Genomic DNA, 26339 nt, shown 5'->3' with positions numbered 1-26339 from the left:
CTATCACATTTGGATAGTTGTAAATAGAATGATCAATAAATCACGAGCGATTTCGGAGTTGTCACGAGTTTAGCAAACAACGATTTTCCATTAATCAGAACTGATACATATTTGAATCACATGAGCTTGAATTATTACAAGATATGGCGAAATAAAATTGAAGCTGATCAAAAATTGGTCAGCCCATGCAGTCACACGCAAAAGAGAAAGCGAGTAAAATTTTTTTGTGTTAAAGAAGTTTCCCGAATATTCAATGTGACGTTATTGCATTGTTGCTAACGTCATTACCATAACATTTAACGTCAAATGTTTAAAGTAAAACGTCTCAAAATTTGAAATGAAAGCTCTAACGTTTTACAACTTGTGTTGTCGTTTTTTTCTTTATATATGTGATAGGGTGATTTATTTCATATATTAATTATTATATTTCAGAATTAAATTAATTCAGTTAAACTATCATATTTATTTCTTTACAGCATTTCATTTATTGAATAAAAACACATGGAATTATTTACATCAATCTGTGTTTATTGAGTTATTTTTAGATGTATGACATCACAGTGGTCACTTAAACCCCTGTCCCTTTTCTATATATATCTTGTGTAGTGTCCAGGCCAACTTGGATTTCATTGGTTGGTTTGTTTCCCTCTCTTTTGGTTTTACCTAGTTAATGACTTTTGTTTGAGATCTTGGTCTGAGCAGACATATTGGTTTCTTCATATTTATTTGTGTATGATGACTGAATTATGACAATGACCAAGACAGGACAGAATGTAAGTTAACTTTTACTTATTTCATTATCTCTATTTAATTGTTTATCTGCTAAATTCCCAAATAATAATATTCTAATATAAAGTATGAAAGTTCAGTTTGTGTGATTATTTTATGACTTTGTAAATATTCTGAGTAATGAGTATATTTTATATCTGTGAGAATAAGTGTGTAATACAGTAAAGTTATATTTATATTATTCATACACAGATCACTGAAAAGAGTACAGCTGTGTTCAGCTTTATATATATTGGAGTTATGGCTCTATATTACATATAGGTATGATGTATATATTTTGAATATTGTCTATATAATTATATTATTCTGGAAGAGTTCAGTATAATTTGATCTCATTGTTTTATCTATATATTCCGGAGTGTTTATACTTTGTACATATTATTGATTAAGAAAGATAACTCTTAATGTTTTATTTATGAGCACAATTAAAGGGAAATAACTCTTCATTTGACCGTGCCATCTGGCAATTAAGTGATCTACATGTATGTTTTGTTATAAACTATTTATGATTGTTTATATATATTTCAGAGCTGTGATAATACTGATTATTTTGAGAGTGAATATATTTATCAACAACGACAGCATGGTCATTATTTTCATATAAACGAACCCCATTTCACACACACACACACACACCTATATATATATATATATATATATATATATATATATATATATATATATATATATATATATATATATATATATATATATATAATTTTGCACCTTATGTTCCTTAGTGAACAATTTCAAGATGTTTTCTTTTAACTCTCATGTTAAACTTTGATCCCCAAGGGGTCCTTTCAAATCCCGGGGACCAATATTTTTATATTCTCAAACCCACACTAATTTTGGAAGCAGAAATCATATAAATTTAAATTTGACCTTTTTCTAGATCTGCTTAAATGATTATTTAGAGTAAATGTTTTGAAGAATAAGTGATAAATTTATTTTGTTCTTTTTCAAAATGACGTGTATGTTGAAGAAATGATTTTGAATATCGTCTAGTTTTAACTTACCAAGAAAGACTGGAACTGGGCCAACCATGATCAATGGTGGAGGCGACCCTTCATCGATAGATACTTCTATTGTTGGAAATGGGATATCTGCAGATGCACAAATATCGATCTTTTTTGGAAACTCTTCGCCCATGATTTCAAGTAAGTTCCTGGGTTGGTCAATTAACTGAAAAAATCAAAAGAATATATAAAAATGAAGGATTTTTACATATTTCTTGAATGGAAAGTAAAAAAAAAAACTAACATGAATAATAGAGAATATACTCTTTTTGAATGGAAAAAAATTCAAAAATACATAAAATATGCACTGTTCAGGGAGTTTATGGAATGACTTTTATGTAGTATTGTTCTTGTTCTCGATACTTATGTATGAATAAGGTGATTTCAGTAGAGTAAATAATAAACTTCAATATTGAAAAATCATAGTCCTACTTCGTTCATCATAGCTTCTCTGATTGTGTCTAAAACTTTAAGAATGCCAGGATCAAGTATATTATTTTCAGACAGTTCCGCAATAAACTCTCCAACCGTCATTCTATCCATACTTGACGACATGTTGTTGCTGCCAACATTTGCTGTAGGAGAGAAATTGAATGATAAAATAGAATCCTAATTACCATAGCTCTTGTTTAACTTATCTACATGGACCGTGATAATTCTTTCCAGTGTTGAAAAAAGCAAAACAATTTTCCTCTTACGTGAAGAACAACCTGCATTAAGTTCAAAGTTAAGCACCACTGGTATGGTATGCAGGCATGTTATATAATCATAAACACAAAGTTCTGCAGATATGGAGATCACCGAAGAGAATTCTTTAGTAGAGACGGACACAACAAGTAAGGCAGTTATCAGGCCAGAAACATTTGCCAGGAAAACTCTATCCTGTACTTCACCTCCTAAAAGACATATAGATATATTTTGCATTTATACGTGTAACCTGAATATGTGTGAGATGCAAATTTCGTCATTTTCTTGTCTTTATCAATAAAAGAGAAAAAGTTTGAAATAGTTAGAAAATATTTTGCCATGAAAATATATGTACACAGATAAGAAGTCAGCATTATAATATAATTTCTAAAGTTATTTCAATCTTTAAAATTTCATACTTATACCTAAGTTAAAGTATTTGTCAAAAAGGGAAAAGAATTGTGTCTCAAAAATCCATTGCTACCGAAGTTTGTTGTCCTTTACTTATAACTTTTGAAAGAAACAAGCATAACTTTCTAAAGTTTACTCACTGTCTTTGAAATTGATAACAGCTGGAACTGATTGTGTTATTACGGTTACTTGTTTTAAACAACCATCCATTTTGATATCAACGTTTTCCATGATTCTATGATTGGCATAAGAAAGTAAAACAGCACAAGAAAGTTCATTACAATTACGATGTGTGAAGCAAACATTTCCAGATCCTTTTGAAAGTTTGTTTTGAAACATGGGACAGTCTGAAAAACAAGATTAACCATAAGTTATCTTTTCCTGGATGTCCAGAAACCTAAAACAATTTCAAGGTACATTATACTATATATATATATATATATATATATATATATATATATATATATATATATATATATATATATATATATATATATATATATATATATATAAAAGAAACTATATATACTCTGTATATACGAGGGGTGATCAAAAAGTTCGCGAACTATCTCTATAGAGAACAAACCACAATTCAGATCAAAATGAAATTTGGCACACATATAGTCATACACATGTTCTATAAATAGCAGATGTTATGTAATGTTTTGCTCCATGTTTGTGACGTCACAGTGTGAAAATGACGTCAATATGTAGGTGACTTGTGACAAAAAATGATTGACTCAGTCGTACAAGAGCAACGAACGGCTGTATCTAGGAAATTCAATTGCAGTAGCACATAATAATTTGTACAAGGTTTATGGAGACAAAAGACTTGCCAGTTGTTCAATCATTAATTGAATTGATTGTTTTATTGAAGGAAGGGAGATGATTAATAATGATGTTTGTTCTGTTGCCGAATGAAAGCAAGCTGGGGATGAGATGTGTCCTTAGTTGAGCAATTTGTTATAAAATAATGCCAAGTTACAGTTTGAAAAAAAGTTGAATATCGTAACAATAATATGATTATTGAATCCCTAAAATATTGTTTACTTTAAACTTTAAACATATCAGATATGATAGAAAGAATGCGCTCATACCATATCAACATTTGAAAAACTACGCTCCCAAGACAAAGGACTCGGGTTTAGATGGTCCCAATACTCATTTTGGGAAAGGATATCCTTATCCAACCATCCTATTGCCGAGATTTGGCCATTTCTGACAAATAAACTGTTCTTATTATAAAAAATAACTTCCATGGTAAGAAAAATAAGACTCAGAAAATTCTTTTAGCTTCCGTGAACAGACTGCTGCGGAGCATGTCACGTGATCGCCTCGATCACGTGATTCGTGCATGGGCAGAACGGTGGCAGATGTGCATTAAAATCGGAGAGGACTACTTTAAAAAATAAGGAACACTAAAATTTAATTTCTTTTATGGAAATAATTCAGTTAGTTCGCGAACTTTTTGATCACCCCTCGTATATACTATATATACTCTGAAATTATGACATTTTATTGTCTTTCATAAAGGTATTTAGTTTAATTTCTCAATACTTTGCTAGTATTTCAAACTGTATATACTCTGTATATATATACTATATATACTCTGAAATTATGACATTTTATTGTCTTTCATAAAGGTATTTAGTTTAATTTCTCAATACTTTGCTAGTATTTCAATAAGGGATAAAAAAAAAAAACGTAGTTAAGATATCTTTTCCCTTCATAACATATTCATATTTATTTTGAAATTCATGAATATTTATCAGATTTATTTCGGTAAAAATATCCCGAATAGATTCTTTATGGGTTTTTGTTTAAATTCATACACATAGAAGGTTTTTAGTTCATATTTTTGTCGATTATTTAAAATCAAATAATAAAATGTGCATTTTCTATAAGAGCAAAAATCATTAATTGATATTTTATGAAGAACATCGTCGCATGCATGGCGCAATGGTTAGAGCGTTTACTCTAGAGTCGCAAGGAGTTGATCCATACGTTGCGGGTTCGAATCCCACTGAGGGACGTGGAGACAGGTCCTTCGGATGATACCGTATAAACCGAGGTCCCATTTCGCAGTAGGTACTGACACGATAAAGATCCCTCAATGCTCAATGGCCCCGAATATCGAGTATAAGTCTAAAATTTGCAGCCCTCTACCGGCAATGGTGGCGTCTCAATATGAGTGAAAAATTCGCGAAAGGGACGTAAAACAAACAAACAAATTACATGTAACAACATTAAGAAAAGATTTATTGGTATTCACGAACCATATTCAGTTGTGCCGAGAACTCTTGACATCATGTTTGATTTTAATCCATAAGTTGCTTTAAATGACACCGGACGTAAAATCCGGAGTTTGGAGATAGGCAATCCTTCAAGATTTTGAGCTCTCATTGATGAACGAAGTTCTGTAAGTTTACCAAAAACTATATTCATCTCTGTTTCAACTTTCCCTCCTAGCAGCTCTTTAATCCTACCAAGTGTGTAACCGTTCACACCCAAAATATCACAAAGATTTGGATCAGTCCTGTAAATATATTCTTAATAAATTTGGATATATTATATAAATGAAAATTATAGAAGTTTATCTTTGTATGATAATGCTCTTTAAAAGATAAACATTTAATGGAAATACAAAGTCCTAGCCAAAATTTCGTATTCTCAGTTAAACCATTTGTGTCTTACTTTTAATATTCAGAGAGTAAAATCAAAGTGAAAAGATAAACAGGACAAGATTCAATTCAGCATGGAATCTTGCTAGCAAGTCTTTCATCGTTTGATCAAGAATGTATGATTCACAACGCCAAAATTAATTTTTATGAGTAAGTTGCATATCCTTACTTTTTTGGATTTTCCAAAGTTGAGTACTCATATGAGGAATAAAAGCTAATGTTAAAACGCCTTTATCAGATATTTTTTTTTAAAAAATGATATCTGCATATAATTTAAAAATTTCATCAACCATATGATATTGTCATTATATATCTTACCTGGTAGATGAAGAAGCGAAGAGTTGCATGGATATACCCTTCAAGTCTGTAACTGACTTTTTAAATTCATTTCTTAACTTGTTCCATGCCATGACAGCACGCGAATCATTTAAAGATACAGTATCAGATTTAAAAGGAGTATAGTGGTACTTAAAGGCCGAAGATTTTATTGTTATTTTTGTTTCTTCAAATTTAGGCCTAGGTATTCCCGATGGAAATTTCTGCATTCCCCTTTTAATAGCATCAGCTGATACCACACTAAATTGATGTATATAAGTGTAATCTTTACACTCCCAGATCCATTTTGGAGTTGGAAGCAGGTGGTCCAAAAATGGAGTCGGATCGATGTAAGTGTAGTCAGAATCGTTTTTGTTAGTTGGACTTCTCTTGCGCACTGACACATGTATGCAGTTATATTCGCAGGGTGATCTATCGGCTTTTCCGATGACATCTTTACCTGCCGTAAAAAATTTTCCATTTGCCAAGACTGGAATAATATTTTCTATTACTATTTCAAATTCTTTAAAATCGTCATCAGTAGGCAAGATCCGCAGTCTTTTGTTTTCACTGAAGATGAAACCATTCACTGGACTTCGAATCTGCAAATGAAGTTAAATTATTATTTTTTGAAATACAATTCATCATTTTAACAGTTTGATTGTATGTTGTTTTACGTCAGTGAAGGTTCTTTATCGTGACAACGACTACCGTTACACGAGACGTCGGTTTTTAAGGTCTCATCCGAATGATCCGTGACTTGCACTTCTATCTATATATACATTTTAGGTTTGACAAATGAAACTCAAACCAGGGCCTTCCGGTAACGAAGCGAACGCCCTACCGCTAGGCTGCTGTGACCAGTCCCTTTTTAGAGATGATCAAATGATAATTTTACCCAAAACACAGTTTTGAAAAATAGATTTCATCCCATTGTGTCACTTCGAAAGAATTCGGGGCGACTTATTGTTATTTCTCCAATTATATTTATCGCAGAAGGAAGTTCTCGTACATGCAGATGGTTGGGGTAGTCTTAATAAAACTTCACTGAAATAATAAGCATCAGGTCTAATCGTGTATTAAATATTAAAAACTTTCCAAATGACGTCTACTGCCATGGAAACAGCGGAAACATGAACATTTTCAATTATAAAGAATGAGTTGACTTAAGAGTCCCGAAAAAAGCCAGAAATTGAAGTTTTATTTATTTCTAATATATAAATGACCGATATCTTTACTGTGTATCTTGATACATATACGAATTTAAAAACTTCTTAAAAAACCTAAATCCCTAAGATTTAATAATCAGGGTCTCGCTTTTTTCAACGTATCAATGCATGGACAGTGCATGTTTATCGGCCATCGTATCATCATCATCGCGCTTTCGTCATCGTCATGGCGCCATAACTTCATTGCCATTGTAGCATCCAAAATTGCGCCATCGACCCTTTAGTCGATGCTCGATGGTACGATACTGAACATGATGTGTAAGGAATCAGGATACGGCCACAAAGTTCATTATTTATTCATCGTGCAATCGAGCTTTGATGGGGATGATGCAATGGCGAGATAACGATAATGCAATGGCGCTGTAATGCGATGACGATGTTGCGAAAGCACAATGGAGCGATAGTGCGATGTCGCGATGGTACAATATGATGCTTAATGTGCAGACGATGACACCATGATGATGAAGCCGATGTTCGCTATCGCTTTATCGCGCCATCGTCATCGCACTATCCAACCGTCGCATATCATAATCATTGCATCATAGCTTCCTCGTCATTGCACTATCGAGTTATCAACCTAGCAGCCGATGTTGGATGGTGCTGTGGTAAACTACTTGGCCCTATCCTGATTTCATTAGTATGGGATACAAAATATGAGGTTAAATCTTTCTTTAGAAGAATTTGCCTTGTAGAGTACTATAGAAGACAGCATTCAAGAAAAATACTAAAATATTTACGTCAGAGTAAAATGAAGCGCGCACATCAACTCCCTTTGTCTGATATATGCCATTCATTGTGGAGGGCCAGACACCAATACCACAAGAAGGATCCTCATTTCTTCGTCTTTTGGGAAATTTTACATGAAATTTGGATCCAAACACCTTTTGCACGATATCCCTTGTCTTTATAAATCTACAATGATTAATAGCAGATACATTCTATCCATGGTATATCTTGAAAGTAAAAGAGATTTGAAACTAGCGTTCTTAAAAAATATTTTAGCATAGCTTGTTATAAAATTTGAAAGACTGATGCAATAAAAGCTTGCATTTTTATATATTCTTGTATATACGTGGGGTGATCAAAAAGTTCGCGAACTATCTCTATATTTACAAAACCACAATTCAGACCAGAATGAAATTTGGCATACATTTAGTCACACGAGACAGATGACAGATGACTCGGGTTGTGATGGTCACCATTCATTCTGGGAAAGGATATCCTTATCCACCCATCCTATTGCCGAGTTTTGACCATTTCTGACAAATGGACTCTTCTTTATAAAAATAAATTGCATGGCACGAAATTTAAGACTCGGAAAAATCTTTTAGCTTCTGTGAACAGAACGTTAGGGAGCATGTCACGTGACCGCCTGGATCACTTGATTCGCGCATGAGCAGAACGGCTACTTCAAAAAATAATGAACACTGAAACCTTATTTTATTTCTTTTATGGAAGTAAACTTTTTGATCACCCCTCTTACATTTAAAAACAATTATTTATGTACATAATACCTACAAATAACATTGTTCAAATTATGTCCCCTGTACTCAAGTAAGAAATATAATTACACGATGAATATTTTATTTACAAAATGTTTAGAACACTAGTTCTTAAAAATGCTATATAATTATAATGAAGTATTATGTTTGATTAAGTTCGACCAAACGGTATGACTATCAATTTAGCACTTAATGAATTCATTCTCTCAAGATAGATGTGGACCAAATGTTTCTGTTATAGTAGCTGTAAACTCATCAGTTTGTCAAAATCCGAGTTATTTTTATGCACTTGCAGTCTTTGGTAGTTGTTGGTTTTTTACTCATAAAATGCATACCAACATGTTATTAATGACACTATCAGTTCTCTAGCAAATGTTAAAAAGAATTACACGTACCCATTTGAAGTATAACAACAATGCTACAGTGTTACAATATTCATAAAAATACCACAGTTCTTCTATCTGATTGGAATGGTAGTAAAAGCTATCAATTGTTGGAAATTTTTTATCGTGTGAAACAACTGAAAGTGTTTGCTTTTACAGTGATTGACATACATATTTCTAACAGAACCATATCCGGACTTGATTTCTTTGACAGCATTCAAAACAGACTGAAAGGCATCGAAAAATGATGATACTAAATCACTCAATGTACTCTTAAATTGAGCTGTTATGTCTCCGAATGAATTCTGCATTTCTTCAATGAATGAATTGGTTTCTTCTCTCTGAATTCCAAATTTAAAAGAAAATTCAAAATTCAAGACAACATGTATTAACATCTTCAAATGTTTTCAGTACAGTCAAACATTTTTTAAAATGTATTTCAATTGAATGGATGAAAGAAATTGCAATTTTCCTTTATATGAATATAATATTTCAATAAAAGAGGTTCATGCAAATTTTTCTTAAAATGCTATAATGCATCTTCTTCACCGTATCTAAAATGCCATCCGTAAGTGCTGTTGAGAGTCCATCCTCAGATGACAGATTCAATGCGCTTTCTTTTTTGTCAGATAGAAGACGAAATAAATCTTTGACATCTTCCAGGATCTCCTTAAAATCTTCCCAGTAATCGATCCAAAATGGTGCAGCACCTAAAGAGAAAACAATAAATTGATAACATACACGTATATGTAAATGCATGTACATGTAATATGTTCCCTTTAACACACACCAAAAACTCTTGATCTGTACAATATAACGGGTACTTTTAGGTTATGTAAATTTTTACTATTTTTTACATAGATTATGAATCCCTAAAATCTAACGCATAAATATTCACAACAGTAAAGTTAAACACATAAAAAGTGTAAAGATTTGCTTAATCCTCATATGAATGTACATTTATTTTGCGGCCCACAGTAGTGTCAAGCTTCCTTCGTTTGTGGCGAACATAATTTTGACTATAGGTTCAGGGAGATCACTTTCCCACCATGGTACATTGACTATTGGATCGTTGAAGCGATGAAACACTGATGCAATGACACTGAAGCGATGCTGCGATGACGAGATAGTGCGATAGCACCCTGAATAAAACGCAGCGGTGCGTTTTGCGATGATGATGATGCTACAATGACCATGACTTGACTGCGATAGCGCATTAAGACGATGCTATGGCGCGATAATGCGATGACGATAGTGCGATAGAACGGTAGTGAACATTGCTTCATCGGTATCGCAATATCGCATTATCGCCATCGCATCATCTTGTCATTGCAACATCGGCCTTCATCACATTATTGCGCCATCGATTCATTGTCATCATTCCTTCACGTTTTCATCCTCGCATAATCACCTAAAACTAGATGATTTTTCATTGCGGTAAACAGATTTTTGACAAGAAATTTTTATTTTGAGTGCTTGTTTGTTTTGAATATATAACCAAATATGGAGATAACGAACAGTAATCAATCTCAAAAGTCCATAGAGGAGTAAGCATAATGCGATTTCTTATGAAGTACCAAAATTTACATCAAGCATTGATAATTTTTTTTTATTTTGATATTGGGTCTGTCCAAAACTTATGAAAAATATTATTTTATGAAAAACTGCGAATAGTCTTTAAACGATAGTATTGTTCTGTCGACTACCTCTAAGTTAAGTTTTCAAAGGCTGTGTTTTAAAAAGTTTTGTTTTTTAATGATTTTTCATATTCATATAGATATTTATATGAATTTTCGAAAAAAAACAAAACATATTTGATTTGGGAAAACAAAGAGAGATAACTCTATAAATTTGGTTAAACTTGTCTTTTTCATTATAAAATTGAAAGCATTTAATTTCTGTAAAACAATTGATTTTGATTGGATAGAAAATTCTTTTGATAACCGCATCAATAGAATCTGGAGTTCATTTGCACTAAGCAGCCGAAACTAATTTTCTCTAGAGTGCAAACTTCACCTTTCAAGTTTTAGCCCTATTCATAGAACGGGAATTTCCAAATAAAATTATTCACATTGTTTTCGTTCGTGTTTGTATTCAATTTATTGTTTGCAAGTAAAAATTAACAAATAAATAAAATAGATCGTAAAACAAAATTTAAAAAAACCCGCATATTGATGACATAAAAATACATCCTTTTTCAATATATCGTCTGTTTCACGATTTCGATGAATCCCTAGCTCCTACCTTACAGTTGAGGAGCTAGGTGACATTGAATCTAAAAAGCATTTTTCGGCAACCAAAGCAAAAAAGGGCCTACAATTAATATACATATTAAACAAACTAAAAATACAAATGAAAATAAAACAAAATGAAATGAAACAGTGTTTGCAATTTGAGATAAAGCATGTCAAATTAATCATTAATATTTTTAAACAAATATGTAACATATAAAAGATCCTTGGAATTAAATTATCAAAACATTTTTTTTTTCATTAGATAAAGATGTATTTTTTTAAAACCAATTTGAAAGATAAATAACAGATAAAAATTAAATCAATTAAATATTAAATTACATGTAAAATGAAAAAAAAAAATGGAGGTACCTGAACAATAGTTCACCCACTTTAAACTGAATAAAAGATATTTGACAAATATACAGAAGAAAAAAAATAAAATAAATAAACAAAACACCAGCCAAAAGCAATGTAATGCTTCATAAATAAGCCTAATTAAATTGAAAATTGGAGTTTAGAGAAATTTGGTCATCCTCGGGATTTACAATCAATTTCATGCGAGGAACTAAATAATCATTTAAGATTTTACGCTGAGGTCCAACCAGACCTGGAAAACAAAGTATCACAGGCCCTGGATCACAAAAACAGATCATTAAAAGTCATACAGTCAGCAATCAACCGCCATCTTAGTGACATTGGCAAAATCTTGAAATAGTCTTGAAAAAGATTTTAAACAAGCACATGGGGCCCTAACTGGAAAGGTTAAACAAAACATGAATCTCGGGTTGTCTAGACCTACTCAACACAAGGCCCTGGTGTCACCAGATGATCTTTCTAGAATGTCTACCTACTTAAACCTCCAGCTTGGGGCCTGTTATTCTGCGTTATCGAGTTTGGTTCAATTTGTCACTTTGTGTCCAGGGATTAGAAATTCCACCATCAGCTGAGTTCCAAGTTATTTCTCTTCCTCAAAGATGAAATGATATGGAATACGTATCTTTTTCACAGAATTGGCAGAGAAGACTTGATAACCAGGAGGCACCCCAGGAAAAGCGCATGCATGCAACAGGCAATGTACACAGCCCTGTTGCATCACATAGAAAGGATGGATTTCTATAAGGTCATTTTCCGGCCTACGATAAAATCACTTAAAAATATGATTTATGTAACTTTAATCATTTTATTTTATGATTCTGTTTTGCAACATCGATCACCCAAGTCACGTGATTTAGAAAAAACAAATGGTGGTCAAGTCATGAAACATTGAGGATTGGTCTGTAAACATCAGGTTTCTATATGTTGTTTCTAAACTTAAATGATCAAAAATTGTTTATTTATTTCGGACATATATCAAACTAAAGTATCAAATACAAAAATAGTTTCATTTAAGGATTAAGATAATTTTTATGACGTGAATTTTGATTCATTCACACTCTGCATATTTTGAATGTAAATCTTTACAAAATGCAGACAGTATGATGTTGAAAAAATGTTTAATCACCATTTAATTTAAAAATATTATTTCATTTAAGTTTTATTTGTAATTGTGTATTGTTTTTATAGATGTGCTACCTATTTTACGCATGAAATGCTCATATAAGAAATTTAGTTTCGAAGTATCTATTGAACTAATACAGTTGTGTATCAAATCTTGAAAACATTGAAGGACTTTGTTTGTGACTGAATAAAAATTGAGTTGGTATTAATAAAAAAGATTCTAAATGAACAAAAAATATTAATGCAAGTACACTGTACATGTTGATTAATCATATAAATAGTGAGTTTATACAAAAACTTAGAACGGCTGTATTAAAAATACATACCGGTATGTAAAATGAGTTAATATCATAAGAATTGATTTGATTTCATTTTATTTCGCATATATAACAATATATTTAATTAAAAATACTATCAAAAATATAATACACAAATGTACACATAAAACTCCCCTTTTAACGACACTTCATAAAAAGAGGAAGATTTTCAACAGCTCCTTTCACTATTCATTTCAAAAGTTTTAGCATATCCATGGACTAACATCCCAGGTACAAAATGGACCCTAAGGGTTTGACGCTTGTTCAATTCTTGTTCCCAGTGCCGCGTCAAAAACTAAGGAATTTAACGTGGTTAGTGACTGTTCCTTTAATTCTTCAACGTTAAAAGTAAAAGTCATTAGTCCTTTTGATATTACCTTAAAAAGGAGGTCGCGTCAATAATGAAACCATGCATATATCAAAATTGTGACACTTCACCGACAGCGGATAATCTCTTCGTTTGGGTGAAAAATTCTAAAATAGCGTAAAGCAACATTCAATTATCAATCATATATGACCTTAGGGAACTCCTCTCCCCCTTGGCATTTCAAGACAAAACTGCTGTTCTTGTAGCTAATAACGCTATCAAAATTGTGTGTTGCTTCCTGAAATCCAAATAGATTGAGTCCTCTCAACACCGAGGTATGTACATTAATGTTGAATTAAATGTATGTATAATGTAGAAGGGAATCGAGAGTTAGTGTGCCTAGTTCTTTAAACTTTGAATCACAGACATTCAACAAACCATAAACTGTAAAATCAATATTTCCGGGGGATTTAATTTTCGTTGTTTACGTGGCACATGTATGAAGAGACCCATATACCTTCCTCAAAATGTAAAATCTTCATAATACAGAATGATATTTTTTCTTTAACCACGAAATCAAATCCTTTCAAACCAATATTTTTTCCTCAAATCATGGAAATTTGAACCCTGAAACATTTCGATTTTACAGTATCACTTGGCCACTTCGTTGAATGCTTCCTTGTAAGTTTCAGCTTTTCTGGCCCAGTGGTTCTTGAGAAGATTTTTCCTATATATTTCAATGTAAAAATTTTGATTCCCAATTGTGGCCCCGCCCTACCCCGGGGGGGGGTAAAATTTTTTAATAATTTCGAATATTCACTAACTCAGGATGCTTCCATAAAAAAATTAGCTTTTCTGGCTAACCGGTTCTTGAGAAGATTTTTTAAAAGGTTTTTCCTTTATATTCCAATGTAAAACTTTGATTCCTCATTATAGCCCCACCCTACCCCCGGAGGTCATTATTTGAACAATTTAGAATCTACACTACCCCAGAATGCTTCCATGTAAGTTTCAGCTTTTCTGGCACACTGGTTCTTGAGGAGGATATTTTTAAAGATTTCCCTATACATTTAAATGTAAAATTTTGATTCCCCATCGTGTCCCCATCCTACCCCCAGGAGTTATGATTTGAACAATTTAGAATTTACACTACCCTAGGATGCTTCCATGTAAGTTTCAGCTTTTCTGGCCTAGTGGTTCTTGAGAAGAAGATTTTTTAATGCAAGAGCATGATCTACGTTTGAAAAATTTCTAAAACGAGGCAAGCCATTGACAAACAAGTTGATGAAACAAGGATATCAACAGTCTCGCTTGAAGTCATCTTTTAAATTTTGAGGTCCTTGTTTGCTCTGCTCCAAAATTGTATCGTTTCATCTTTCGAGATTGAATACTGTCCTTTATCTTCATATTTCATGCTTCCATTTAAATATGACTAGTCATGGCTTTGCTGTACTTGAGAAGAAGATTTTTTACAAGATTTTTCCTATGTTTTCCTATGTAAAAATTTGATCACCCATTGTGGCCCCACCCTACCTCCGGGGGTCATGATTTGAACAAACTTGAATCTACACTACCTGAGGATGCTTCCATATAAGTTTCATATATTCAAGCACAGTGGTTCCTGAGAAGAAGATTTTTAAACGATGCCATTAATTTTTCACGAATTCATAATTATCTCCCCTTGGAAGAAGGCGTGGCCATTCATTTAAATAAACTTGAATCCCCTTTACCCAAGGATACTTTGTGGCAAGTTTGGTTGAAATTGGCCCAGTGGTTCTTGAGAAGATGAAAATGTGAAAAGTTTATGACAACGACGTGAACTAGGTGAGCTAAACATTTCTGTTGTTTGCCAATGTTGCTAAATTTTTAATATCGTAAAGAAATTTCAAATGAACATGATTTAATCTGATCCTATCTTTTTAAAGAGCACACTTCTATATAACCGCTGACCAACTTTTAAAGGCAATGGTTTGGTCCTAGTTTCAAAATTTCCAAAATTCAAATTTTAACTCTTCAAATTTAACTCTTAAAATGTCGCCCGCGAGGCGCAGTGGTTAGAGCGTTCGCTCTAGAGTCGCGGAGTAGGAGTTGATCCTTACGTCGCGGGTTCGAATCCCACTGTGTGACGTGGAGACCGGTCCTTCGGATGAGACCGTATAAACCGAGGTCCCCTGTATAGGTGCTAGCACGAAAAAGATCCCTCACTGTTCAATGGCCCAAATTAAAGTGCCGAGTGTAGGTCAAAATTTGTAGCTCTCCACCGGCAAGTGATGGCGTCTCCATATGAGTGAAAAATTATCGAGAGGGACGTTAAACAATAAACAAACAATTAACTCTTAAAATAGAGTGCTGCTATAGAAATTAAAAGAAAAAAATATGCATAAAAGGCGGAAAATATTTTGTTTCCTTGGGTACGCATCCATGTATGTAGATTCCCAAAGCTAACCTGACTTTCAATTTTGACTACCACACAATCTTTAACTGGATGCAAGAAGTTACCACATTGGGTTTAATATTGCTTCTTGGTACATGTAACCATGGGTGTCATTTTTTAATCAAACTTTAACAATGATGATATCAATGATATTCAACTTTAGTTCTATCGGAAAAGCACAATTCAAAGTGACTCAAGTAATGTTTCTTGATTAAAAGCAGCACAAAGTCACTAGTATACGTTTCCATGGTTACACTACAATGTAGCAATTAATCCCAATTTTTCTTATGTTTTCTGTGTTACAAGGTCCTAACGAGGTATATTTGCCAGTCTTGGTTTTCCATGTTTTTATTCCTTAAGATAACAGCATTAACCAAAACTAAGCAACACATTAATTTTGAGTGGATATACTGTGTTACCATGGCAAGTATGAAAATTATTTTCAGAATGATATTGCCAATACCTTATTTCTTAAGGTCAAATATTTTTATTGTTTTTCTTGTGTTGTTGATGGAGTTTGATCATGTAACCTATCATTAGTGAACATTGAGAGTTACTCAGCATTTTTCAGAATTTAAAATAGACCCATTGTTACCACTTATTTAGAGCTACAAATTCTAAATAGTTTCTTTATAGCATTAGAGGCAACAAAGTGTAATTTTTCGTGAGAGTGTTTTTTGAAAATTATTTTATTTGTCTTATTTATTTAAACGTAATAGTTTTACAACGCAAGATCAGTAAAAACATATAATAGTGACTAAAATTTGCAGTAAATATATGTTATTCCTAGGCTCCTAGCCTTATCAGTTATTTCACGTATTTCCTAAAACAGCCAGTACATGCAAGCATTAACTGAATGCTTAAGGAAAAGCGTAAATATTATTCTTTTTTCTATTCCGAGCTTGAGAATATTATACCTTTTAGAAACGTCAGTGTTTCCATTACTTTTTTCTTTATGTCCATAAACGTGTGAATTGCGACCTTAACCCTGAAAAGCATGGAAAAAAGGCTCAGCAAAAATGTTTATGCAAAACACGAAACAAATACAATGTACCTTAATATGTTCTCAAAACGATTTAGAAATACAGGTATATATTCATAAATCTTACTCTAACAATGATTTTCCAAAAAATGTAGTTGACTGAACAGGATTTGATAAAAACTGCCTCACAGCTGAAATAATTGCAGCTGTAGAATCGAATAACTTCTTTGCTACGTAAGGAAGTGTAACTGTTAAACAGTCAGATATGGTCTGAAAGAAATGAACTAGAGACTATGTTAATTGGAAAAATTGCCCAAAATATGGAAGTTATTGAAATAGAGTGATCAATATTGTATATGTTGTAAGTAAAATCTAAATAATTGCTTACGCTGTAGAAATCTGTGAGGTCTTCCTGAACGTCTTCCACAAAATATCTGGCTTTGATAATTATTTTTTTTATGTGGTAAATCCAACAAGCACCTCCATACTCAGCTACCTTCATAACGGCCTTGATAATTTTATCAACAATATTCTCTAAAAGGATTGGGAAGCTTTTCATCACTCCGATAATGTTGTTGACAATGATTTCAATACCACCATCAAACGATTGAATAATATTTTTGAATTGTTGAACAACTGTTATTATAGGATTCATAACGGTTTTGATAATTCTGTCAAATATATTGGCCAAGCCTTGAATGCCATTAATTCCGAAATGCTGAAATATAAGAGTAGATATATAATAACTCTCTTGTCTGCAGTAGATGTATATACATTTTATTTATTTTCGATGTATGAGACAGCAGTCCATTAATAGGGAAATAGTATATAAAAATAACAGGTTATCTTAAAAACACCCCACTCATTTAAGAAATTTTAAGAGTCATACATTTTTAAAATGAAAGAGATGAAATTAAATGATGTACACATTCATAGAAATCTACTACATGTAAATATGTTCTTTATTTATTATCAAAATCATTTCCTTTGATAAATACATTAATGGGGACCGACCCTCTGGTAAGAGAGATAACTTTTCAAGTAAAAAATCCTAATATTACTCACAGTATATTTTACCAGAGGTTAATAATTTAGACCTTTGAGTGATCAATTCGATCAAACTTGACATATGATGGAAATACTAACTTCTGTTTCCTTTTGTCTATACTTTTCAAATTGTTTTATTACATTTGACAAAAAACATTTAAATCCAATTTTAAAACCCTTACAAATTGTATAAGTTCTATTTTTGATTTTATGGACCATTTCAAAATGCTTTAATATATCAAGTACCATATGTAGAATATTTTTTTCCATTGAAAAAAAATATTTATAAGAAAGATAACTCTTACTAATGGAGGGTATTGTTTTCTAACAAGCACATATTATATTGTGATATTCTGACTTAGGAAGCAGCGCTTTATTATGTTTTCTAATATGAATTTAATAGGTATGACACTAAATATTATTTTCATATACACCTCCTATTTTAAAGTTTATGTTGGGATAATAAATTATTACTCTTTCTATTCTCTGTGTTAAAATGTCTGTTAACCCTAAAAAGGTTACATCTCAATCGGATGAGTAGTTTCCGAGAACAATCGCGTACAAAAAGTACCGGAGAAGAAATTTTTAAAAAAGAAATTAAAAATAATACGTTTCCAAACTTCGTTTGGGGAACGTAATTACATATCCCCCTTACGCCGGTAATTTGATAAATATCGCCTTTATCAACAGAGATCAACCAATGAATCGAACAAAATTTTGCCATAGTTCGGGTTATGTAGCATATGCTTTGGGGATATTAAACATTTTGTTTCAGTTCAACGCTCGAATTCCTGGTTTTGCACATTAACAAATACTGTCTGAAAAAAAACTTATTGAGCTAATATTTTATTATATTCTTTGATCTTTTTTATATATATATTTTGCACCTTCTTTGAGAAACACGAGTTTCTACCCCTAAATACTGTTTTTTTTCTTTCTTTCTTTTTATTTATTTATTTATTTTTATTTTTTATTTATTTATTTATTTATTTTTTGTTTTTTTGTTTTTGTTTTTGTTTTTTTTTTTTTTTTTGTATTTTTTAACTGATAAATTATTATTTGTAGTTTTGCGTAAAATGCTTAACAAAACTCAGTTAAGAGTTTTATCTCAACTTGCCACTTAAAGTTCAAATGTAATATCTTTGTCCGATCTATGCTCAAAATACCAACTTCTAATTTTAATTTTACATATAATCAAAAACATCGGCATTATCTATCGGAAAAAAATGTCGAATTTCTCCAATATACACGTATACCTTTCAAGTCTGATCCATTGTGAAATCACCGTAAAGGAAAGGCCCAGACATTAACATTACAATTTCCAATATTTTTTTTAAGAATTAATTTTATATTCTGAATGAGCTTGAATGGATTTCGATAGTTTTATAAATGGAATTATATATTTCAGCCTTTCTTTAAATTCAGGAACAATGAATTTATGAATAAAATCTAAACGATTCTTTTTATATATATTTATTTTCTTTATCTAAAATATGATTTATGTATAATACCTTAAGAATGTTGAGATCGTATCCAGCATGTCCCCTATAACAAGCATAGGCTCGAAAGAGGTATTTTTCCACTCCAAACCAACCAAGCATAACTTTAGCGTAGGCATCGTCGTAGATATTTAGCATGACATGAGCACTGAGAGGTCCTAACGGTTTTCATTATAAAAACAACTTTAAATTATTTTACTTGAGCTTCAAAATTTTGAAATAGGTAAAGAGAGTTTTTTTTTTAAGTATTTCTGAAATGTTAGATAATTATGTAAATAATTATGTAAATATATGCACATTTTACCATGTGAAAGATAAGTATACTTTTTGCAATTATCCATGACAACATACTTATTTCTATTTCAAATTCATTCGATAAAACGAGTCCAAAGTCCGCTCCAAATGAACTGTCTCCTAGTCGTTTATTCCATTGTATGCTGGGAAGTTTTAAATGAAAAAGGAATCCGTCTTTAAATTGTACATCTAAAAAGCCCCTCTTCACACGCATCAATGTTTGATAACTGTAGTCTCGGCTACAAGAAGGAAAAATATTTGGAAATAACTAATAAAATACCCCCATGATAGGTATAATTTTTTTTACGTCCTGCTCCATCATATATTCTCTCAAAATATATGTGAAGACGCAGATGTTTGCACAGAATTTAAAGGAAATTCTAATTACAAGCATCGAAAATAGTTTCATGTTTGTCACTCGTTCATCATAAGTAAACATAGACAAGTTGACCTGATATCTTAACTTTTGCTTAAGCGTTTAATATTGCCAAATAAATTTATTCAGTAACTATCACCAGAATAAAAAACTTAAAATAATAGGGGCATCACTTTTATGAAGATTGATCCAAAAGTTCATTGAATTTCTTAATATTTTATTAATTTATTAGTGGAGGTGATTGGAAATTACAGATGAAAATATGCACGCTTGTTGAATTTTCTTAATAAAAAATATTTTAAATATTCATGATGATAACACTTTGGCAGTTGCCATTTGAAAATGCGGTGGAGACATTTATTCGTTCATTTTCATTTCAAATCTTAATACTCACTGTGAGAAAAAAACCCGCACTAAGTGGTATATAAAACGAAAACGATGTCATAATTACGATTGCTTGAACTCTTATAAACATTCGTGTGAAAGTTTAATAGCTTTTACTGGATGTTTAGTTTTTCAAACTGATGATTTCTTGTTCATCATGACATCGTTAGATAACGTCGAAATTTAGTCAGGTTGTAAGTTTTGTGACAATCTCGAAAACACTACGATTTAAACGCATATATTAATGATATTGACAGGACAAAAGTGCAGTAAGCAACTGGTTTTCAATTGGCGTGAGAAATTTAAGGAAAACAGAACTTCCGTGGAAGATGATAAAAGGTATGGCTGCCTATTGAAAGGTCGTTTTTCCTCATAGACAAATTCAGAGCGTTAATGGACGTGGACCGCCGATGTACTGTGCATGACATTGTTACTGAAATCGGAACATCATACGGAACGACGGAGTGTATTATGAAAAATGATCGTAATATGAAGGAAGTGGGTGCGAGATGGGTACCCATGCTTTTCCCGAGAGCAGAAATGAAGAAAAGAATGCAGTGTTTTGTAGAATTTCTAGGTCGATTTGAACGTAAGGGCGAGATTCTTCTAGAACGTTACGTTATATACCTAACTTCCCGGAATTTTACAGCCGTCCATGTTTAGAAAGCTCACGTGACCTTAATGGTAATTGGTGAAATTTTCCAGTATTGCTGCACAATGGCTCTTTTTTATAGATATGTCTTTTGTTTGCTTTAATCACATAACAGTAAAATTTTAGAAAGAAAATCCACGAACTTTTGAATTAACCCTCGTATTTCCCTCAAGGGATTCTGTTTCCTCAAAGCCGACTACATTAACAGAAGATTCGACAATAAGTCCAATTATTATACTTTCATGTTAAATACTAAAATCTGATTGGTTTAGACGCATTTAACAATCCGTAATGTTACCCTCAGCGTTAGCAACAGACTTGACAACGGGTAACATTTCGAAAATGTCACATGCGTTCAAATCATGCGCGTACGGTTCACCGTAGAATTCTCAAAACGTCAGTTGTGCGTTTGAAAGAAGCCGAATAAACGACGTCAATAAAAGCTTGCGTCCGATGTAGCTTACTTGAAAACAACAAACGACAGACGAAACATCCTTGCGAGTGCAAACTTTAGATGATAAAGGACTTTTTGAGTAGCAAACAAACAATAAAGAGGTTGGTAAATCTTTTCCGAAGCTTTCTTATTGATAAAATAGAAGCGGGGAGTTTGAAAGCTTTCTAAGCGTGAACTTAACGACGATCTCCTATTTTTTTTAATGACATCCGAAATCAATAAGACATTCAGTATAATAAAATAAATAGTGCACGTTTTTGCGGGTAACAGTTGAAATTGACACCCCAAGGAAAACCATTGTCAACCGACGCTGACGCGTCGGTTGACAATGGTTTTCCTTGGGGTGTCAATTTCAACTGTTACCCGCAAAAACGTGCACTATTTATATAATAATACACTTGTTTAATCAATAAAAGATAAATGCCTGTGTAAAATTATCAAACATTTTTATCAAGCTGATGCCTTTTAAAACAAAATCTTGGGATAAATTATAATTCTTTGGCATTCTTCATGCATACTCTACACTTGCCAAGTACAAAAGAAGACTCTTACGGTATATCTGGTAATTTGGCGAGCTCGAGAACATATGTGATAAATTTGGCGATAAAATAATAGCGAGTATTATCGCAATTTATTAAGTTCTTAAACAGAGTATGGAAGTGAAAATCTGCCAAAATATTATAAGACGTCAATGTTTCAACTCCTTTTTGATATCAAATTTGCCAAATATTCCAGGTTTGATTAAAATCAGATCTTTTGATAGCTACACAGGATCTGAAGAAGGCCCCATCAGGGTCATCTGCTTGTGACCTTTGCAACATAAATATTCATTTAAATTTTGACCAATCAGAGAAATTGTAATTAATCGACATTCGGGAAAATGGAGGTATCAGTAAAAGTAGCTGTAGAAAAGATCCAAACGTTTAGTACAAACCAGAGAGCTAAAACAGTTCAAAAGCAAATATTAATTGCATTTCTGCAAAGAAAAAGACATGTGTGGACATCCGAAATACAGGCTAAAGAAACCATATAACTGTTGCCCTTTCTTATATCATCAGGACTAATCCTTTTGTATTTGAATTTCAAGATACTGTCAGATTCTTACCAGAAAATGCTTGATTGGATAATTGAAAGGTCACATGGAAATGATCTTGAATGGAGTTTCCTCAGATCCTTGTGTAACGATCAAATGATCTGATTTTAATTAGATTTTAATTAGATTCTCGACCCAAAATTACCTGATATACGGTACATCCTGCACCGAATATATGTATATAGATTACAAACTCGGAAATATGTGTCCGCGTAAGAAGCATATGGTTTAAGTGTTATTTATCTTAGGGATATTCTTTTTTTTTTTTTACCTCAAAATGATATCTCGATGTTGTGAAACATTTTGTTTTGACAAAGGATGCCTTTCAAAAAGATCCATTGCCTGCTGTCGCACTAAAGAATATTCGTCGTTAAGAGCCAGTAGAAGTAAAGCAGCTGAACTCTAAAATAAATGCATTCTCATTATTTATACAAAGTACATTCAAGGTATATATAATATATCGAACCCACATCATGGGTAAAATGTTTACTGTCTTCCTTATTATGCTTTCTTTGATGAAATCTTACTAGTATGTTAAGTTATGGAATACCTCTGTGCAGTTAAAATGCCTCATTCCTAAGATAGCAGCCCTTCTCCAGCTGTTGTCTCCTTCGCCAGGTCTCATGTATGTCAGGAGGTGGTCTCTAGCGTTTCCGGAATTTCCCAAGGCATGGATTAAAACCATTTTGGAGTACGTATAATTATGAAGTTCTTCATCAAACCAGTCTACTGAACGGCGCTGTCTCCATTTGACTTTGTACATTTCTTTGTATTTTGCTACAAAAAAAAAAGATTACCTTCATGTATTATGTATGTGTATAACGTACAAAATTGATCAAATAATGTGTTGATGTTCATTTCAAGTTCTTTCTTTAAAGATACCCTTTTTAAAACTTTATACTGTACTGTAGAATAGTTAAAGCAATAATAAATTTAGGTAATTTCAAGACTATTTTGGTTATCATGTGCTTCAGTTGTCAACATTTAACATTAAATTTCTTACTTTGGTTATGTGGAGCCAGCCAATTTTGTAAGGATCCCAAAAGGCTTTCTGTCTTAACATGATGATGGGAATTTGTTTTAAGCGTTCTTATCAATGTTCCAAGGGCCAGACAAGCATGTTTTTGGATGTTTGTCATGGTGATTAAACCTGTAAGGTTATGAAAATATATATTAAAAAATTCCATTATAACGGGTTTGGCTACTTTATAAATTGAAATCGTTAGATATGATAAAGATTTTTTTCCTTTACTATAAATACCTATGTTGGTATGATTTTGCCCTAAGCAAAGTTCCTCAACAGCCTCTATAAATGCCTTCAAGAATAAAAAGTACATTCACTAAACACTAATTTTGTGGGCTGGTTGTAAAAAAAATGAAACATTATCCATAATATTTCTAGAAAATATACTTGAAAATGTGTAACAAATTGCAACATTACCATTGATGGGGATTTTAACTCCGATATATGGTAAAAAATTCTAATAATGTTCGTTTCGTTGGTGTTTTTGCTTTTTAAAAAATATTTGATAATAAGCTTTTGTGTAAGGTTGGATCCCTCGCTGAATAAAAGATCAATGAAAACATTTACTCGACCACTGCACATTGAATCATTTGATTTGCACTCTTTTGATAACTCGCTTAAAGCGACTTTTTCGTAATCAGCTTTCTCAAGATGATTCATTATCTGCACGAGTTCAACAAAACAATCCGTTCTACTTCGGTTACCTAAAAAGTAACGTAAGAGAATATTATTGCAACAAATATTTTTCTGGAAAACCCATTTTTTATTCTTGAAAATATTTTTAGTTTTTATTTTCCAGTCAGCCAACATATTATATCGAAATCTTTCTGAAGTCGTATGAAGAAAGATATTAAAAGATAATTTTATTTGGAAAATTCTGACAATGTACGTAACTAAGAGAAGAGATAGGATAATGATAATAATAATTTTACATTATGTTTAATGATTATGACTTCATTACCTTCGTTTCTGAAAGACTGAATACAAGCAACGTTGGATTCAATATTTTGTCCAACTTCAGACAAGCCAACTTTTTTACTTTTTTCCTACGAATAATGCAAAATAAGAAAAAAAATAAAATGTTATTAGTAAAAGGCATAAATAGTTTGATTTAAAGAATTTTTTTCACCTGCTGAACGACGATGCTTTCTTTTATTTTCACATTCTCCTTCAATGGGGACATCGAGTTCGTTGTTTTTAATATTCTGATATTGGAAAAAAATTGAATTATTTTTGGGGTACATGTTTCTTTCAACAATTACATTTAAAAACGGCTTTTGACTCCTTTTGTCATAAGCCTTGACTTTAACTTTCTGCTTGTTTGACTAGCAAGGCATATTTCCAACGAAACTAAATTATTCCTTGTCGCCCGCGTGGCGCAGTGGTTATAGCGTTTGCTCTAGAGTTGCGGAGTAAGGAGTTGATCCTTACGTCGCAGGTTCGAATCCCACTGCGGGACATGGACACCGGTCCTTCGGATGAGACCGTATAAACCGAGGTCCCATGTCGCAGTAAGTGCTGTCACGAAAAAGATCCCTCACTGCTCAAAGGCGGTAAGTACCGAGTACAGGTTTAAATTTGCAGTCCTACCGGCAAGTGATGGCGTCTCAATAATGAGTGAAAAATTTAAACAAACAAACAAATTTATCCTTATAATTCATTAATAATAAGTAAACTTGACTTCAAAATCATGTAATTTATAAATGTTTTTGATCCTGATCAAATACCCTCTGGATTTCACAAATCTTTGCGTTAAATCAAATGTAATTTTAAGGTGTGATTGCTACTGCACGAAACAACAATTTAAGCAAATCAATAGCATTCAATTTGGCTATACAATATTTCCTTCAAATCTAGTCCTTACCAAGTCTTTGATATTTTTAGTTTAATCAAAAGAATGTTCATACTGTAACGTTTCTGGGTTCGAGGATTCGGTTGCTCTGTCTGAGCAATTAAAGGAATAAATCAAATAATTGTTAGAACTTCTCAATCAAGAATTTTAATCAAATATATTTACAACTATCCAATTCTGTCCTGGAGCGCCTGCGCTTCCTAGCTAAGCAAACAAAAATATTTACCAATTTGCTGAAAAACACAACAAAGTCTCGAAAGCCTTATACAGGCACATAAGACTTTATTAAGCAAGTTTATGTTCCTCACCTTAACTGAAAACCAACTGACTTCTCTCGACTTTAGTCTGGAACTGACTAAGAGCTCTAATATCGCTGCTTATACCCTACACTATCACGTGATCTCTGAGAATCAAAAAGGTGAACTAAGCAGGAAGTAATTATCACAAAGCTTCTAGAGGACAGAATGGGATAAATCAATTTGATTCCTAGTTTCGTTTCAATACCACAAGAGAGTTCAATTTATATAATACTTTTAGGAAGAATATTGTAAGAGTTTATTTATATGGCAAAGGGTGAGTGGGCGTAGCTTTGAACTTAATTTTGTCCAATATGTAGATGACTGACAAAAAAATGAATATGGTATGTTACCTTCTGTATTTATGCACTTACCGAGGTCACAGAAAATTGATACCTTTTCTCCTTTCTTGCATTTTTCATCAATTTTGTAACCATTTGCATCAAACTCCGAACTTGCTCATTTTTTAGTTTTAAACATTAAGATATATTTATGTGTTTTGTTTACTCAGGTACAGTGTATATACATTAATACATGATAAACAAAGTTAGACACGGTTATTTCACGTAGGTTTACGCAGC

The 26339-nt window shown here is 32.3% G+C and overlaps 1 protein-coding gene across 1 annotated transcript in view; it reads right to left on the bottom strand.

Moving 5' to 3' along the window:
• The window catches only part of LOC133178171 (uncharacterized), a 78885-nt gene that overhangs the window by 23191 nt on the left and 29355 nt on the right, over positions 1-26339 (bottom strand). The window contains exons 11-31 of the mRNA XM_061312918.1: positions 24740-24815; positions 24572-24656; positions 24028-24314; positions 23848-23902; positions 23590-23736; positions 23137-23363; positions 22858-22988; positions 19685-19866; positions 19346-19491; positions 17176-17505; positions 16915-17057; positions 16723-16793; positions 9566-9726; positions 9188-9357; positions 7869-8043; positions 5906-6504; positions 5183-5442; positions 3047-3253; positions 2519-2704; positions 2241-2383; positions 1809-1974 (exon numbers count right to left, since the gene is read on the bottom strand). Coding sequence (XP_061168902.1) covers positions 1809-1974; positions 2241-2383; positions 2519-2704; positions 3047-3253; positions 5183-5442; positions 5906-6504; positions 7869-8043; positions 9188-9357; positions 9566-9726; positions 16723-16793; positions 16915-17057; positions 17176-17505; positions 19346-19491; positions 19685-19866; positions 22858-22988; positions 23137-23363; positions 23590-23736; positions 23848-23902; positions 24028-24314; positions 24572-24656; positions 24740-24815 — 3947 coding nt within the window. The remainder of the gene's footprint in view (positions 1-1808; positions 1975-2240; positions 2384-2518; positions 2705-3046; positions 3254-5182; positions 5443-5905; positions 6505-7868; positions 8044-9187; positions 9358-9565; positions 9727-16722; positions 16794-16914; positions 17058-17175; positions 17506-19345; positions 19492-19684; positions 19867-22857; positions 22989-23136; positions 23364-23589; positions 23737-23847; positions 23903-24027; positions 24315-24571; positions 24657-24739; positions 24816-26339) is intronic.

The sequence above is a fragment of the Saccostrea echinata genome, unplaced genomic scaffold (assembly GCF_033153115.1).
Source record: "Saccostrea echinata isolate AGI-Se365-2 ecotype Australia unplaced genomic scaffold, CSIRO_AGI_Sech_v1 ptg000002l, whole genome shotgun sequence".
NCBI classification, from domain to species: domain Eukaryota; kingdom Metazoa; phylum Mollusca; class Bivalvia; order Ostreida; family Ostreidae; genus Saccostrea; species Saccostrea echinata.
Note: the sequence above shows the minus strand (reverse complement) of the source record. Positions and strands in the feature narration are given on the sequence as shown.